The sequence below is a fragment of the Leuciscus leuciscus genome (assembly GCF_965113295.1).
Source record: "Leuciscus leuciscus genome assembly, chromosome: 2".
Classification (NCBI taxonomy): Eukaryota; Metazoa; Chordata; class Actinopteri; order Cypriniformes; family Leuciscidae; genus Leuciscus; species Leuciscus leuciscus.
In genome coordinates, this window is record NC_138726.1 from 48,100,207 (window position 1) to 48,118,390 (window position 18,184).

The 18,184-nt window shown below is 36.2% G+C and overlaps 1 protein-coding gene across 1 annotated transcript; it reads left to right on the forward strand.

Moving 5' to 3' along the window:
- The first annotated feature begins 866 nt into the window (after nucleotides 1-866).
- Nucleotides 867-15,249, forward strand: slc25a22b (solute carrier family 25 member 22b). The gene is made up of 12 exons (XM_082154933.1): nucleotides 867-933; nucleotides 1,219-1,319; nucleotides 5,451-5,720; nucleotides 6,269-6,394; nucleotides 6,487-6,542; nucleotides 6,678-6,768; nucleotides 7,969-8,026; nucleotides 9,636-9,696; nucleotides 10,455-10,611; nucleotides 10,718-10,872; nucleotides 13,723-13,798; nucleotides 13,896-15,249. The coding sequence occupies exons 3-12, from the start codon at nucleotides 5,701-5,703 to the stop codon at nucleotides 14,047-14,049; spliced, it is 954 nt and encodes a 317-aa protein (XP_082011059.1). The 5' UTR covers nucleotides 867-933; nucleotides 1,219-1,319; nucleotides 5,451-5,700; the 3' UTR covers nucleotides 14,050-15,249.
- Nucleotides 15,250-18,184: the final 2,935 nt, after the last annotated feature.

Genomic DNA, 18,184 nt, shown 5'->3' on the forward strand with positions numbered 1-18,184 from the left:
TACAGGAATGGTTCTCCACAGACTATAGGCCAGACAGAATACAATGAACACTATGCCAAAAAATAGACATATATGCAGAGATAAAAAAAAAAGTAAAAAATAAAATAAAATAAATGTCCATACAATGGAAGTGAATTGTATTCAGAGATAACAATAATGATATTCTATATAATCATAATTATAATTATAATGAATATAATATATAATAATTGTATAATAATTATGATGATAACAGTTATAATAATCTATGCAATTAAAGTGAAATAACTGTCAAAAATGAAAATAAATGAATAAATAAATAAAAACGTTACTTGTATGGCGTTATAAAAGACTACATAAGACTATAGACGATATGATAGTTAATAAATGATGAAATAAAATTCATTTTAGAATATTTATTTTTGCACGGATTATTTCTGCATGTTGCACCGATTCACCAGTAGGTGGCGACAAGTGACCGTATTAAATCGATCATTATTTCAACCGATTTATTAAAATGAATTCATTCAGGAATGAAAACTGTTGACTCATTCCTTCTACTCACCCGTTCAAAAAAGCCGATTCGGTTCAGAAATCGAGTCACTCAGAACTGTTCACTCAGACGATTCGTTCAAACCCACTGAATCATCTAGAAACAAAACACCACTACTAGGCTACTGTGTTTTTGTTCGGCTGTGTTTTGGGTTTGTTTGGAACTATTTTCATTGACAGATAGAAAAAATAGAATGTTGTGTTGGTCTAGAATGTAAGCCAGTACAAGTCTTATTTATTAAATTGTTGCATAAAAGCAATATTGCACTTTGATACTCGGTATCGTGATGTTTATCCGAATGTTGCTGATGTTTTAGACAGTGCATAATGAGATGTAAGACCGCCATGAGACTTGAGGAAAACTGACTTCACACAACCACAAAAACTATGGAGAAAAGTGACGTAAGTTCTGATAAAAACTCCTGCAGCATTTGCTTGCAGATATTTTAACCAAATACCTTTATAGGGGCCAGTATTGAATCAGACTGCAGACACAAATAAGAAATTGAAATGCTTTAATGCTTCTTGTGAAAATAAAAGCAGAGAGAACATTGAAGGCTAATGTGGGACCCTTTTAGGGCTTTGCTCTCATCTTCTCATCTTCCCTCCCAGGTCTTTTCACTCTCTGTGTCTTCTTTGAACACCCTTATTTACTTTCTCTCTTTCCTGCCTTGTACACTATAGCAGCCTCTGTTCCTGTAAGTCTTATCAATGGCTGGTTTTGGGTTTCTGAACATAATCTCTCAATGGGATGCATTGTGGAGACTGCCTGTGGATTCAGGATAAATGTGAGTATGCTGGCTTTGCCAGAGTTTTATTTGTCACATCATTCAACAGGCTTGTTTTAGCCGTAGTGCACAGAATAAAAACCTCAAAGTCTTTACCCAGAAGAAAAACACGTCGCACAGAGTTACTCGTTCATAGCTCAGGAGACTTAATGGAGTTCTCAGTTGGGTTTCCTGTAAGTATAAATACTGAGATGTTTGTATGGAGCTGTAAATGAATATATGATTGTGAATAGCAGCTCAGATCAGTTGGTTTTAAAAGGAATTAGATGAGAAATTATGTATAATATTGAGATTATTGACATTTGATTGCAGTCTCTTGGCAAATCTGAGCACTTGTGAGATTCATAGGTCTTTTTCTCAAAGGAAAAGGCTGGTTTCCTTGCGATTTCCTTTAATTTCCTTGCTGTCTGATGGATTTTTTCTTTTCTTTGTATTGGTTTAAAAACTATTTTTATATACAGCAAGTGCCTCTAAAAAAAGCTGCTTTTGGGAAGTTTTTGATTTGTACTTTTCAAAGAATCATTTTAAAAGCCACAAATCCTCAGTTGTCAATCAAATCTTATAAATGAAATGCGGTGTGCATTTCGTGAAACCAGTGTTGCTGTTGCCATGTTTCTGTTTGCTTGTAAACTGGAGACATTTTAGGCTATTGAGAGGAAATTGAAAACTGATGCACAAAATGTCTTAAATGAACTTGCATTTGGTGACCCAAGTTTTGATATGGTTTATGATAGTGAACTCATTCTGGTTTTGCATATCTTATTTGGCACAAATCCTATGTTCTTTAGAGAGGGAACTATTAGGTGAGTTAGATCAAATATTAGCTAATGTTAACATATAATTAAAGTTTTAGTTAGTTCCTCTAACTCAACTCAACATGGCTCTCCTAATGCAAAGATCTTGGCTTTGATTCCCAAACATTGCTTAAATTTATAGCTTGAATGCATTTTTTCAGTCTCTTTGAATATAAGCATCTGCCAACAGATTTGTAACGTGCAATTTATGGGAAATACTTTAAGTTTGTCAATAAACACAAGCCAGTATTTGGTCCGTACTGAGTGCTAGCTTAATATTATAATAATAATATTATAATATATATTAAGTATAGCTATAATATTAGCTAAAATTAAAGCTGAATATTTTATGTTATTGGAACCGTTAATATCAAGCAAGCAACTTTATTTATATAGCACATTTTCAAACAACAGACGTTGCCCCAAAGTACATTAAACATTAAAATCATATAACAAAGATATATGACTTATTCAAAACTAAAGAAAATAAATATGTTTTTAAATAAGACTTAAAAATGGCAATTGATGGAGCTGACCTCACATGGAATGGGAGACTATTCCAGAGTTTGGGACCTACCACAGAAAAAGCACGATCTCCTTTTGATTTTAAATGACAAAGAGGGACCTTTAAAAGCCGTTGGTTGGAGGACCTGAGAACTCTAGAGGAAGAGTAGGGAATAATAAGATCACTGATGTACTGGGGGGCAAGGCATGATAGGGCATTGTAGACAAACAAGAGAACTTTAAAATCAATCCTGAATTTAACAGGAAGCCAATGCAAGGATTGCAGTTCAGGGATAATATGTTCTCTCTTTCTCACCCCTGTTAAAAGCCTTGCTGCTGCATTTTGCACTAACTGTAGGCGGACTAGCATAGTCTGGGGGAGACCAATATATAGAGAATTACAATAATCAATCTTTGATGAGATAAAAGAGTGAACCACGATTTCCAAATCCTTACTGGATAGATGCTTTACTTTAGCAATTGATCTCAGGTTAAAAAAAGCTACCTTTAACAATGGCACCATTCTGTCTCTTAAAATTTAGTGAGGAGTCCATAATTACCCCTAAACTCTTTACATGATCTTCAATCTCTATGGACAACCTATGGAACCTTATGGAACCTAACCTTTATGGAACCTAAATGATCAGGAAAGGTAGGTGAGATGGGAGCACCTACAATCAAAACCTCAGTTTTACTCTCATTTAATTGCAGAAAGTTGCTAGAAAGCCAAAGTTTAATGTCACTGTAACATTCCTGTACTCTGTCCAGCGAGCAGGTAATATGTTTATAAGTTTTGTTATTTCATGTAATATTTAATGTTATAAAATAAAGCAATAACACAAATCATGGTTGTAAACTGTATTCAGACATTCAGGCTTGTAATATTCACTTGTAATATTTAGTTTGACCTCCTCAGTGTTGCGATTCTGTTTAGTTTCATTGTGTTTTGGTTTTGTCCCAGTTCCTGTTTTCCCTGTGTTCCCGGTCATTATTAATTCCCATAGCTTCTCCTTAGTTACGCCCTTGTTTCTGTTCCAGTTCTGTTCCACCCTGTGTTTTTAAGCCCCTGGTTTTTCTCAGTCGATTGCTTTCATTGTTCCTAGTGTTCATTAAAAGTTTTGTGAATCTTCTTCCTGCGTCACACATTCTCTCTGTAGATACCAACTAAAAGTTTTGAAGGTTAAGCTACACCTCTTTTCATATTTCAGACTTGGTAGAATATGTCTAAAGATTCCACTAGGTGTATTTTTTCATGGTGTTTCTGGAGAGTATACCAATAATTCATGTGGATTTTAGATTCATAACTCAGATTCATCTCTCACTCTCTCACACACACACACACACACACACACACACACACACACACACACACACACACACACACACACACACACACACACACACACACACACACACACACACACACACACACACACACACATACACACACACAGAAACAGAGGTATTGTTATTATTATTGTACTATTCATAAAAAGCATAAAGCTTAAGGTTGGGTCAGGCGAGTATCAATGAGCAGAATTTGGACGTATTAACAAAAGCAAGATCGTCTTATGTCATTTTTCCATTACACACACACACACACACACACACACACACACACACACACACACACACACACACACACACACACACACACACACACACACACACACACACACACCTCTGCTTTTATCAAGCTTTCACACACCACACCACCTCTAGAGAGATCCTCTGAATACAGAATAGAGAATAGAGCACATCCTGTCATTGTCTCTGGTATATATTATTTTGATTCTTACTGTGCTGGGTTTTCACTAATGGATCCTAGTACAGGCCAGAGTGAACGTGAGCGGCTTTGATGGCATCTGTGCTGCTGTCACAGTGCGTCTTTGAACCTGCATCCTGCCGCTCTAAATGATCTATTCCCTGACTTTGTTGCACATGGTTTTGAAGTCCAGAAAACATTGTGATGTTTGTAGTGTTTTCAGCAGTTGCCATGGCCACAGAAACTCACTCCGTATCCTTGAGCATTGTACAGTTTCATGCAGCACTGGAAAATAAAAACTAATAAATAAATGAATAATTCTCAGTATTTTTTGTCTTGTTGTCCTGTAAAAATCTCTGTAACCATCCCTAAAACAATACATTAAAAAAAAATTCGAATAAATTTACCCACGAAGCATATTTGTATGGGTTCATAAGGTTTGTTTTCTTTAATATATTAATTTCACTTACACTGCTTTTTTGTGTTATATGTGTGTGTGTTTTAATGACCAATAAGTTCAATTAAACCATCAAAATATTGTATATTGTTTAAATATAAGGGAAGAACAAAACACTAAACTTGTTTAAGGTATTATCTGACAAAATTATTTGGTTATTATTTTATTTGACTATGCAAAGAAAAACGCATAGAAAAACGATACGCTCACAGGAAAAAGCATAGATTGACTACAATATAATCTGATATTAATATTTTGTTGGTTCTCTTGTTTTTGCATGCGTTCATACATTTTTGTCCAGGCTGTCCTACAAACAAATATGTCCGCACAATTTGGCATGTTACATTGCATTATTATCACAAATAAAACTTTTGATTTAAAGCACAACTACGCAATATGCTTACAAAAACGCAAACACATTTTTTATTATATTTGAATAAAGGGTGCGGTCACTGTACATCACTTTTGGCCACTACTGTAAATGGATAAAACCTTGTGCTAAAATACAGATTAATACAGAGAAAACGAAGTAAACACTAGTAACACATGAGATGACGCCTGTGCACATAGTTAGATTGGTTTGATACTAATGTTTATTGTGATGTTTCTAGGAATTATGAAGATAAGTCTGTAAAGCAGCCTGAAGTTCGGCTCATCTCCATCTTCTCTCTGGTCGTGTTGGACATCCCTGCAGCTGAGTACATACTGCACAACCTGGAACAGGAATAGAAATGTGCTGGACTTCAATATCAGCCACTTCTGATTCAGTTTCCATCAAGTTTTTGACACTCAAAATATGTACAAATGTAATTTCATAAAATCTGCTCCGTGACATTATTGATCGCTTTGTCTTCATTTTAAATGGCTGGAAAGCAGATCAGGTGAGTTTTATTTATAGAGAGAAATGGCCAATACTCACTGTAGAGTAAAAATAGTTGGGAACCAGAACTACACAAGTACACAAAGGCAAGATAGTATTTTAACATGGAAAAAAATTACGTGCTTCACCTTTAATATGATTGCTGTGATGTAACGGACCTCACAACTCCACTGAGTGAAGGGTCAAATACCTGTGCCATTAAATCAGATGTGTTAGCCAGATAGCTAACAGTTTGCCTATTCTCATTTCTGGAACACATATGAATTTGAGATTGTGTAGCTAGATGCATTTGTTTTGATGTTGTTGACTTGTGTAGAGTCGGGCCATTAGCTACTTGATCGGACCTTTATGAATGACTTTTACTCACATGCTTATTTAATTGTTTGGATTTTGTTGAATTAAACCAGTTAATTTAGATGTTCAAACATTAGCACTTAAGTACAGATAGTTTCAGTAATTAACATGTGGCCTTTGAACACATAATAAGGGGAACTCTTTTTAGATGGCATGGTTTATTGTACACTAGATTAATGTGTAATGTTGTTTCAGCCTGCCTGCTAAACTCATCAATGGAGGCATTGCTGGATTGATTGGTGTCACTTGTGTGTTTCCGATTGATCTGGCAAAAACACGCCTCCAAAACCAGCAAAACGGATCTCGCATCTACACTAGCATGTATGTTTTACTTTCCTTTCATCGTCTGAGCAAATGAATGCCTGTGCTTCATGCATATAATGTATATGTGTGTGGATGTGTTTCAATCACAGGTCTGATTGTCTGATAAAAACCATCCGATCAGAAGGATTCTGTGGGATGTACAGAGGTGATCACAATGTCATACTATTTCACAATGTATATGTTGGTTTACATCATTTGGAAGTGTTCATGCTTTGGAAAAACTCCATCATTTATCTCCTTTTCTTCTTAATATATCTATCCTTCACACTTTTATTTCTAGGAGCTGCGGTTAATCTGACTCTGGTAACTCCAGAAAAGGCCATCAAACTGGCTGCCAATGATTTCTTCAGACACCAGCTCTCCAAAGATGGGTGAGAATAAAAACACTTTTTTACATACATGTGGGGGGAAAACAACAAACAGAACTTAATTTCTTATTTAGAAGCTTAAATTTGAATTCTGCAATTTAAGAAATTGAGATACATTCAGGAATTTGCAACTGCATACATTTAAGTAGATTTTTAGATACATTTCTCTATCAAAACTTATATAACATAATATTCTTAACTTCAAAAAAGTTAAGAAAAGTTTTAGTTTTTTTTTCAAAGAAAAATAAACACCGCTCGACACAATACTCTATGGGGTAAATCATTATACAATTGACATAATTTGAGAAGAATACTTTTGTTTGAAATAAGCAATACTATCTAAAATAAAACGGCCATCTTTCACAACATATCTAGGTTTTTAAAGGACTTTTCTGCTAAATTGAATCAGAAACGACAAATAATTAATCAAAGAATGAAATTAACAAAAAATATCAATACAAAATACATTGTTTGGCCGATATAAATTGTAATTATAAAATGCATGTGGCAACTTGAAACAACCTGACATTTATGAAATTACCCTTTTGTACAATCAAAGTTCAACCTTTCAGAATAAACCTTCATAGTTATAGTGATTCATATTCATTTAAATGAATTAATTTGCTCATTTGCATGACTCATTTACAGGGAATGTGCTCAGCAGTGGGACGTAATGGAAGTCTCATAACTTATTTAACAGTTGCACTGATTTAGAAAGAGGAATGCTCATATTTTAATTTATTCTTTTTTGCTGCGGGCATAATGTAGGCTGGATGAAGTCTCAGATGTACGTCTTATTTTTTAAGGGAATGAATCCACTGCACCGCTGGATTTGCGGACAGAGTTTTGAAAACAGAGCTGATCTGATAAAAGCCTTCCATATAGGCTTCTGCATTATAGATAGAAATTGCGGTACAACTCAGTACACCTTGAATACCTGGAGCTGGGTGAGCATCTCCGTGGTGACTAATAGCTAGACTGCTTAATTATTTATTAATGCAGTCCAGTAGACTGCAATGAACAGATAAATTATTCAAATAAATGTGTGTGAGTGTGTGTTTGGGTGTGTGATGTCATCACACAAGGTAAGGGTGACCCCAGAGCTTCTTGTTTACAGAGGAAATGGGCTTATCGTCATCTTAAAATAATGCTCCTTCCTTCTCTCTCCCTCTTTATCTTTCTGTTTTTCTGGCTCTCTCCCAGACAGAAGTTGACATTGGTTGGAGAAATGTTAGCTGGCTGCGGGGCGGGCACCTGCCAAGTTAGTCACTCTCTCTGCTGCACTCATACGACCCACATTTCTCACACACACAAAAGAAAGAAATGTGTGCCACCTGACTAGAGAAAACAGAAAAATGCTCTTGTCATCCATTTTGCGAAGTAGGTAAGAAAACTTCAATACCCATAATGCATGGGGCATGTTGCCATCCAAGGCCACTCCCACCAGTCGGCTATGGATACGGTTACCAGAGTCAAATACTACCTTGCTTTGGTAGGAAATACTTCTTAGCAAACTTTAGTCAAAATTTTAAAAAGGAGTGAGTTTACGTTCGGTTTCCAGTGAAGGATCCAGCGCGTTGTTGGCAGCGGCTAGAGGCTGCAAAGAATCATAAATATGGATAGATCGCTGTGACGGAAAATCTGAAAAGCATCCGTGTTTGTGGTCAACATGACCAGGAACACCCATAGACAGTATATAAACTGGACACAGCGACCCCATAGGTTTCAACGGAGAAAAGTGAAGTCAATTAGAAGCTCTCACTTCCTGATGGCTGGCCGTATTGCGCTGACTCAAACTGAGCTTGACGACGTAGATGTGACGTGAGCACCCCGTCTGTCTTCTAGTAGCTGTGCCAAGAGAAATCTGAATCATTCCCTTCCGAAACTTGCAGAGACGGAGAGTGTGAGTAGGAGGTGTCCATGAGCTAGGAGCAGGAGCAACTTTTGCTAAGTATTCTGATTAATTACTTTGTCATTTTGCCTCCACGTCCCCCCGATTGCCCGTGAGCTTCTCCTCCTGTCCATACGGTAATTTCTCTACTGTGCGACAGAGAGTCGCGTGGTTATGACGCAATCGTTAGCCTATTTTTACAAAAACTGCATCTACGGGGCCATAACGTAAGATACAAGGTAATTGAGCCTTTTATAAATTTTCGTGTTTCTTTAGAAATAAATAATGGACAAATAGAGTCTTTAAACGCCTCAGATGAAAAGTTATTCGCTGTCAAAGTGACGCCAAAATAAATGGGAGTCAATGGAATGCTAACAGCAGGTGATGGTCCGCTAATCAATGGCGGCACCCGGGGAAGCTTCAATGTTTTCCGAAACACTGCCCCCCTGGGAACACCGTGTTCAAGGCCAATCGGAGGGAAAAAACTGGAAGAAACTGCCATCGCGTATACATGTAAGAAAGCTGTTGCCATTCCATTTTTACCATAATGCTGTTTATAGAGTAGACAAAGTATGATACAAAATTCAGTGATAAACCTACTCTTACAATAACTGTTCTGTTAATAGACCTGTCTATTATTAATAGATTATAATAGATAATAGATTAATATTGTTAATAGACTGTCCGTGGGCGGGGATACACAAATGCGGAAGTACAATCTGTAGTTTTTACAAGAGCCGTGGAGCTGTCAAAATAAACGTGACTTTTGCTGACAAATAAAGGTGAATTTATCGGTTCAGGTAACATGGAGAATGAGTAAACATTGCTCATTTACATATACTAACGAGATTGTAACAATACAAAGCGGGTTGGAAATCTGTGAAGTTACACTTAAAATGAATTATATTAAACCCTAAACATTCCTTAAATTTTACTACCTTAACTAACTTTTGTCTCTATGCGGTCTGTGTTTTGGCAGGTTATTGTAACCACTCCTATGGAGATGTTAAAGATCCAGTTGCAGGATGCCGGCAGAATAGGTAAAGATATACAACTTTCTGCCACCGTCTCTTGTCCACTGATAGTGTCTTGTAGATGAAGGGTAGGCATAATGCCATGCTGTGCATACCATTTCTGCAATATGTGTAATGTGAGCAACATACAAAATGGCTGTATGCACGGGATACTGGATGATATACTACATTTGGTTAAATGTGGCGTGCACAACAGAGCAGTAATATTGCATCCCACTTAAAATGACCTTGACCACAATATCAACTGTAGATTATAACAGGACAACACTTGCCGAATTAAACATGAAATGTGGACATGTGTCAGCATTGTAGCATAGAACAACATAAAACCTTGTTACATACACTTTATTATTTTATTTATATATACAATTTATTTGAACAAAAACACAGTAAAACATATTATGATAACCTATATTATGACAATTTTCTAAATCACTGTTTTCTATATTTTAAAATATAATTTATTCCTGTGATGTAAAGCTGAATTTTCAGCATCATTACTCCAGTCTTCAGTGTCACATGATCCCTCAGAAATCATTCTAATATGCTGCTCAAGAAACATTTGCATTTATTTAAAAAATATAGTTTTTGTAGTACGGTATTGTAAATGTTTCTACTGTCACTTTTGATCAATTTAATGCTAAATAAATAGAAGTATTAATTAAAAAAAAATCTTACTGACCAAACTTTTGAACAGTAGTGTATATACTGTGGAATTAGTATGATTAATATGCTATTCTGAACATAGCCAATGTTTCTGACAGAGGCCCAGAGGAATCTAATTGGCCGGCATGGCGGAGGAGGAAGGGCTAAAGCGAATGCTGTTTGGAAGTCTCCTACAGCTCTCCAACTCTCTAGAGATCTGCTGAAGGACAAAGGCATCACTGGTCTCTACACGGGACTGGGTGCCACTCTATTACGGTAGTCTGACAGAGTCACTCAAACTGTGGGACGCTTTTAGTCATAATGTGCTTTCTCTCCATCCTTTGTCTCACAGTGGCGAACTCTCTCTCTTTCTCTCCCTCAGGGATGTGCCCTTTTCCATCATCTACTTCCCACTGTTTGCTAACCTGAATAGCCTAGGCAGGAGGAACACTGATGGTTCAGCTCCATTTTACATCTCCTTCCTCTCTGGCTGTCTTGCAGGCTGCACTGCAGCTGTTGCGGTCAACCCTGTGGACGGTGAGATGGTCTACATTGTATGAAAATGCATTTAATGAGATGCACACTATGGTTCAAAAGTTTAGGGTTGGTTAGATTTTTTTAATGTTTCTGAATAAGGTTTCTTATACTCAACAAGGCTGCATTTATTTGATCAAAAATACAAAAATAAAAATAGTAATATTATCAAATATTATTGCAATTTAAAATAACTATTTTCGATTTGAATAAATAATTATTCCTGTGATGGTAAAGCTGAATTTTCAGCATCATTTCTCCAGTCTGCAGTGTCACATGATCCTTCTGAAATAATTCTATTATGATGATTTAATGCAGAGAGCAGCAGTTATTTAAAGTTATGTCTTTGTTGTTATGATCGATGCATAATTGCTGAATAAGTATTAATTTCTTTAAAAAAAATTTAATAAAAAATCTTGCTGACCCCAAACTTTTGAACTGTAGTGTATGTGAAACAACTAGAAATACAGTTTCACATTGACCATAAAATTGAAAGGAGCCAAAATCCAGGATTGGGTATAATCTACAAAAATCATTAAAAAAATACGGAAATGTTGGAAATGTGTTCATTTAGTTAAATCTTCAGTGTTTACTTCTCACAAGATCAAGGCTGTTTCCCTAAATATAGTTAGCTGCCGTTTTGTCCATGGCCTACAGCATCTTGAATGAGATGGAATCTCATAAGTGACTGATTTGGGACACTCTATATACCTCCATTCATTATACAAGTAGCGCTCCTCACATGCAGTACACAGGAGATCTGAGTTGATTTCAATAAGCTAACAACACATGACAAACATAAAAATACATTACACACAAATATCAGGTTAAAAAACCTCTCATCTTAGATTAAAATCTTTCAAATTTAACATCAAATTTAGTTTTGTCAGCCAATATATTATATTGAACAATTCCATTTGATATTAAATCCATAAGGGCCACAGTTTACCCCGGTATTTACCCTGGTCTTACACCCAAACAGTTCAAAAGTAATCTTAGAATGAAAAACAAATCAGAAAAGATTGGTATGTGTGTAATAATGTGTGACACTATTATGACAAAAACATTTATTTTTAAAACGCAATTAAGTCACACGTCAGTAAGCCAATATCAAAGTGATTGCATCTCAGATTTCATTTCAGCACTTTATTCAGTCAGGCAGTGACTATTTTTACATAGCGGGAGCCTAAGTATCTCAAATGGCAAATGTGGTATTAAGAAGTTTCCCTTTCCCTGCTAAAAAAAACATAATGATGTCAACAAACACATCAGGTCAAAAATATATTGCAATGCCAGAATAGCTATGTTTACATGGACATCTTTTGTTTGTGATTTCAAACAGTGTGTTTACATGAACGCTAAATAAAGTGATCGGGTTGATGTGTGTGTTTCCTTCTCAAAAGCAAGGCTGCGTCCTAATGAGGTTGTGTCCTTCCTTTATCAGTCCTTCTGAGGCTTCTTAGGAACACATGTTCCCACCCTCCAAATCTTAATATCAACTGGATTTTTATTAATGCAATACAGTGAGTGACAACCGTCTGTGGTCTCACAGTGGCTTGCAGCATTGGCAGTTTAGTGTTGTTAAGTGATTCATTTACACCAAAACAAAAGATAACGTAAGCCTTAATTTCCGAAAACGTTGTTTTTGTCGTACATTTCATAATGAACTCAGACGAGCTCAGTGCCGACTTGTTTTTTTGTCTGTTTATTTTCGTGGAATGGAAATGTGTGCAAAGGATTGTGGGTGATTGAAGGACGAGAAGGGTGCCTTCCATTGATCCTTTAAATTGAGACGGCCTTCAGCGGCGCTTAATGATGTGGCAGCCGAGAAATGCAGCCTTCCGTTTGAGAAGCACCCTATATGTCACACACAAATTGGAATTGATCTTTTGACATGTGCACACTGCACAAATATACAGGGTTTCCAACTGTTGGCACATTCTAACCATCCTCAAACCATTTTTTTTTTTGTTTTCTTTGTTTTAAAAAGCAACCTATCATTAATAAGGTATGTAATTAATGAGATTTGCCTCATTATTAACTAACTGACAAATTATAGGCCTAAATAACATTATGTGTCTGAGATGTAATCAGTAATAATTTTTACTCTAATATAGTCATAATGCATCACTAATTACCCATGCTAGTGATCTGGACCATCTTTTTCACTTTAAAGTAATGGTCCAGATCACTAGTAGTCCTTGAAGAGTCCTTGGCATTTTATGACCATGTTCTGTGTAAAAAAAAGACAATCTTCAAGTTCCTCTAATTATTAATTACCTAATAAGGAACTATCTCCTAAATTTGATATTACTTACTGATTAGTTAAGCTTGTTTCTATATCAGTTAATAGTAGTAGTTGAAGTGTAAATGTACTACTCATTAGTCCTGCATAGTTACTTATTAATGACGGACCATTATTCTAAAGTGTTACCGCAAGGAGTAATGGGACAACGTTGTCCTGCAACACTTCACATACGATGAGTGGAAGGAGAATATTAGATTGACACGTCATTTATTACACTATATTCAACAACAACAGCTAGTTCCTCTCGTCATACGTCAGTACGCCATTTCTACATCATTGCACGTGCGCAGAACGTTTCAGTTTGGGTTTTCAATCTGATCAAGTGTTTACATGTCCTATCGAATGGAATAAAAAAGATTTAAACCTTTACAATCTGAATGAAATTTCAATCGGATTTGGCCAATTCATTCCGATTGACGTGGTTGCTACTAGTCTGATTACAATCAGATTATTAGGATCAATGTAAAAGCAACTAGTCTCTTATAGAAGACAGAATTTTGTGGATGCAAACCAATCATCTGTATGCGTGTGTGTTTGTGCTGCAGTGCTAAAAACCAGGCTTCAGTCTTTGTCCCGTGGATGTGACGATGAGACTTACAGCGGAATGAAAGACTGTATCCGGTAAACTGACGCTAACATACAAGTTTAGTTTCCTCCATCACACAAAAAGTCTTCCATCTTTTTTTATCCTCTGAACATCTCTCAATCTTCCCCACAGTAAGATTCTCCGTCACGAGGGTCCCTCTGCGTTCCTGAAGGGGGCGTACTGTCGCGCACTGGTCATCGCTCCGCTGTTTGGCGTCGTACAGGTGGTTTATTTCCTAGGAGTCGGGGAATTTGTTCTCGGTCTCCTGCATGGACAAAAACACTGAATATTTACTGTGGATGGATCCGCTACTTGTACAGCTACTTGTATTCAAACCGCAGCAATAATAATCAAATGATAAATTGTTATACACTGATTTTTTTGTATTCATTTTAATAGAAATTCACAAAGAATCTGCTAGTAACACATTGATTTGAATGTAATATTTTGTGATAATAGTAGAAGGACGGAAATAGTATTTTCTTGTAAAATGTACTCCAGTCATTTTTGTTTTATTTACAACTTTTCAAAAAACAAAAACAAAAATGTACAGTGTAGGTTTGAGATCAGCATTGAAAACCAGGTTCAATAATGCTCTGTTCCGAAAGCTAGTGAGCTGCCTATCTAGACAGTGTTTTAGCCTGATACCCGTCACTTTTTATTGACTTTTTCCCTATGACATATTTTAGTAATCATCAAAAATTAGGTCTAATTTAAAACACTCAAAATTGAACATTGCATTACCATGAAAACGGTACTTTAAAAACTTTTAGCAGGCTCGATTTCTGTTGTCAACTTCAAATTTGGAACACAAATTGGTTAGACTATGGATTTAATTTTCTAGCAATTTTCTAGTCAAAATTATTTTGTAAAATATACATTGTGTAAAATAAAAATGTTTAGTTCAGTACATTTGCTTTACTTAAATGCAAACTTTATTACACTTAAAAAAATGTTAAGCTGCTTTCACTTCTGCAAAAATCTGTTGAGTGTCTTTAGAAAGAGACTGTATTCGAGGTCTGTATTCCAAAGCATTCAATAATTAAAACCATTTAAGTTAATTTAATGTTAATTTAATTCAAAACTCCTGACACACATTTGAACACATAAATAGAAATTATTACTTTTATTCAGCAGGGATGTATTAAATTGATCAAAAGTAACAGTAAATACATTTTTAATGCTACAAAAAAATCAAAAATCAATGCTGTTCTTTTGAACTTTCTATTCATGGAAGAATCCTGAAAAAAAAAAAATCACAAAAATATGAAACAACTGTTTCCAACATTGATAACAGTTTCTTGAGCAACAAATCATATTAGAATGATTTCTGAAGGATCATGTGGCACTGAAGACTGGAGTAATGATGCTGAAAATTCAGCTTTGACATGACAGGAATCATTTAAATTTTAAAATGTATAACAATAAAAGTTTTCAATTGTAATAATATTCACAATATTACTGTTTTGCTGTAATTTTGACCAAATAAATGCAGCCTTGGTGAGACTTCTTTCACAAACATTAAAATTACAGTACAGACTGCCATTTTAATAATAGTATACATCTTCAGCCACAGAATATTTTCCATTTAATTTCTGATTATTGCAGATTTTTGGAAGAGATATCCAGATTAAGTCATTTATGGACAAATGAAACATTTTAATTCATGTTCAAATGTTCTGCGAAATGAGAGAGAATGATTCTCTGTAGTATGAAATCTGTGATTACGAAGCGTTTCACTTTTAAGCTTGTTTTTATGATTAAGATCAAGCACAGCGGTTTCCTCCGTGTAGCGTTTTATTGAATTGTGTTTACCTTGGTCTTATCAGAATCAAAAGAGACAAACAGCTTTCTTTGAGCTTGTTTCTGTGCATAAAGGATGGTAAAGTGCCACACACTAACACACACCTAAAAAACAGATAATCTTCAAAACAGATTTTAATTGCACTCTATACGAAATTACTGCTTAGGGTTAGACGTTAAGAACAAACCCTGAGCAGAATATTTGAGGAATATTAATACAGTTCAGCCTTGCAAGCACTGTACAACGAGAGAACGCAGGGGATTGTGGGCAGACATGCTGCCAACCACTCAAGCAAATCAAGGTGGCAGGAGAAATGCATTGATTGCTGGGTATGTGATTGTATCTGCAGGGGCTTTAGATCACATTTAGTATTCTGAGCACAGAACCTTTTCCCATGGCAGGCTTTTAATAGCTTTCACGCCATACTGTCCAAAGGGACATTTTGAACTATACACCGGTCGCTATTTTCATCTGTGCACTGTAGTGGCCGTCTCTCTATTTCATTCTAAACTCTGCCATCTCCTCTCTGCTCTAATCATACCTCTCTGGCCTCATCTCGGAAAAATTTTCTATCTCCCTGGTGGCCGCTGTGATTGATTTTTGTGTGTTTTGTGCGCTGGAAGTATATTTCGTCTCATAGTATAAGACAGAAGTGGCGGAATCACAGACATATTATGGGAGATCCGTTTCATCTTGATATCATAGTCTTGAAATGGCCGTGCTTGAGGCGCTGATTGCGAACTCGCAGGAAGGACATGCGATGCATGGACAGCTCTAATAACTATGTTCGCGTCTTTGTCTGTGCCTTGGGGAATATCTGTCTGCCGTCTACATTCTCCTCTGATTTCTGCTCATAATGAAGCCAGACCTTTTTATGTGCAGCCAGTGAAGTCACTTTGTAACTGAGATGCAATAGAGACGAAGGGAACAGTGGGGAGTAAATCTTCACAAAGGGGCTTCAGAAATGAATTTTTTTTTACTCGAGTGACACAATTTTTAGAATGGCGTTGAGAGGGGGACGGTGCAAAAGACGTTGAACACGAGCACAACGGTCAAAAAGAGCGGCCACATTTAGCAAATTTCACAGACAAAATCCAGTCATTTCAATTGGAAACGACGCGTTCGGGAATTTCACACAAATTTTGCATTGGGTTCAGTTTGTAATGTGAATTTGCCTCGTTGACCAATAGAAAGCTGCTTGTTTCGAAAGTGACTTCTGTCTGAGTTGTGCTTCATACATCGCCACATCTTTGACAAGGGACTTTTTTCCATGCAAAATTCAGCTATTGTGATTGCATCTAAAAAAAAACCCCCCAACAATTTAAGGTATGTTATTTTCCTCAACACTGTATAACCAACTGCGGACTAACAAAAACACTAAAATAAGCACAAAAAACATACATTTATGTAAACCATATCTAGGGGCAAGACTGAAGTCAGTAATCAACCACCCAGAAGAGCATCATCATTTGTTGCTTGCAATGTTGTAAGGGTGGATTTCCTGCAGGGGTTCAGTCTGCAAGATTGCCGTATGACTAAAGAAAAGTTATTAGCAAGATGGTAGAAAACTGTACATTTCTTGTCTATCACCACCCACTGCTACTTATACCAATGACGGAAATAAGCAGTTACAATAGCTTAATATGTGGGAGGGCGTTGCTATAGAGAGTGACAATATTGTATTGCAATATGTAGCACTTCAAAGTCAATACCAAATCAAAACTAGTTAGCACATTATTTGTATGTGAAAAGGTTTAATGACAAAATATGGTTATGGTTACACTTAAAATAGTTACAAAATAGATGTATGAGATGATAACTTGCACCATTAGTTTTACCCATATATGTAAAAATGTTACCTGAGAGAGAGAGAGAGAGTGAGTGTAGAGAGTAAGAGGAAAGAGGAGGTAAAGAGAGAAAGGGACCCAGAGAATAAGAGAGCCAGAGCACCCAAGAGACAGAGCAACAGTTTACAATCTTCTTTTATCCTTTCCCTGACCATGTGACTAAAACCCAAATGTGAGACATTCAAGCTGACCAATCAGATAATTACAACTTCCCCCACCGTACTAAAGGTGTGTGACAATTCATAGACCCCTGAAGTACACACATCTTACAGGCCTAGATCGCTATCACCTCTGTGCCTATAGGAACTCCAAATGGTCCTTGTGGTAGAAAGAGGGGGTGGAAAACAGTAAAGCAAATGTCTTTGTTAATTTCAAATATCTTGGATTATTTTCAATCCTGCAATGTGAAATGCATTGTTTAGCATTACATCACTTTATGGATCCTATTAAGTCAAGTCACCTTTATTTATATAGCGCTTTATGTGTAAACACGAAAATAATGATCAGTGATGCAAACAAATTTCAATTCTGCTGTAAAGCAGCTTTAAATAGTGTCATTATTCAACTGAAGTCAGTTCAGTTACAGTTTATAAAACTATGAAATGAGTTAAATTCATAAAGCAGCTCTGGAGAAAACAGTGATGCCATCATCCAGCTGAGTTCAGTTCTCATCCAATAAGTGTCAGTGCAGTGAAATCTATAATATTTCTGAATATTAAGTGTCCCCAACTAAGCAAGCCAAAGCTGTCAGTGGCAAGGAACTCAAACTC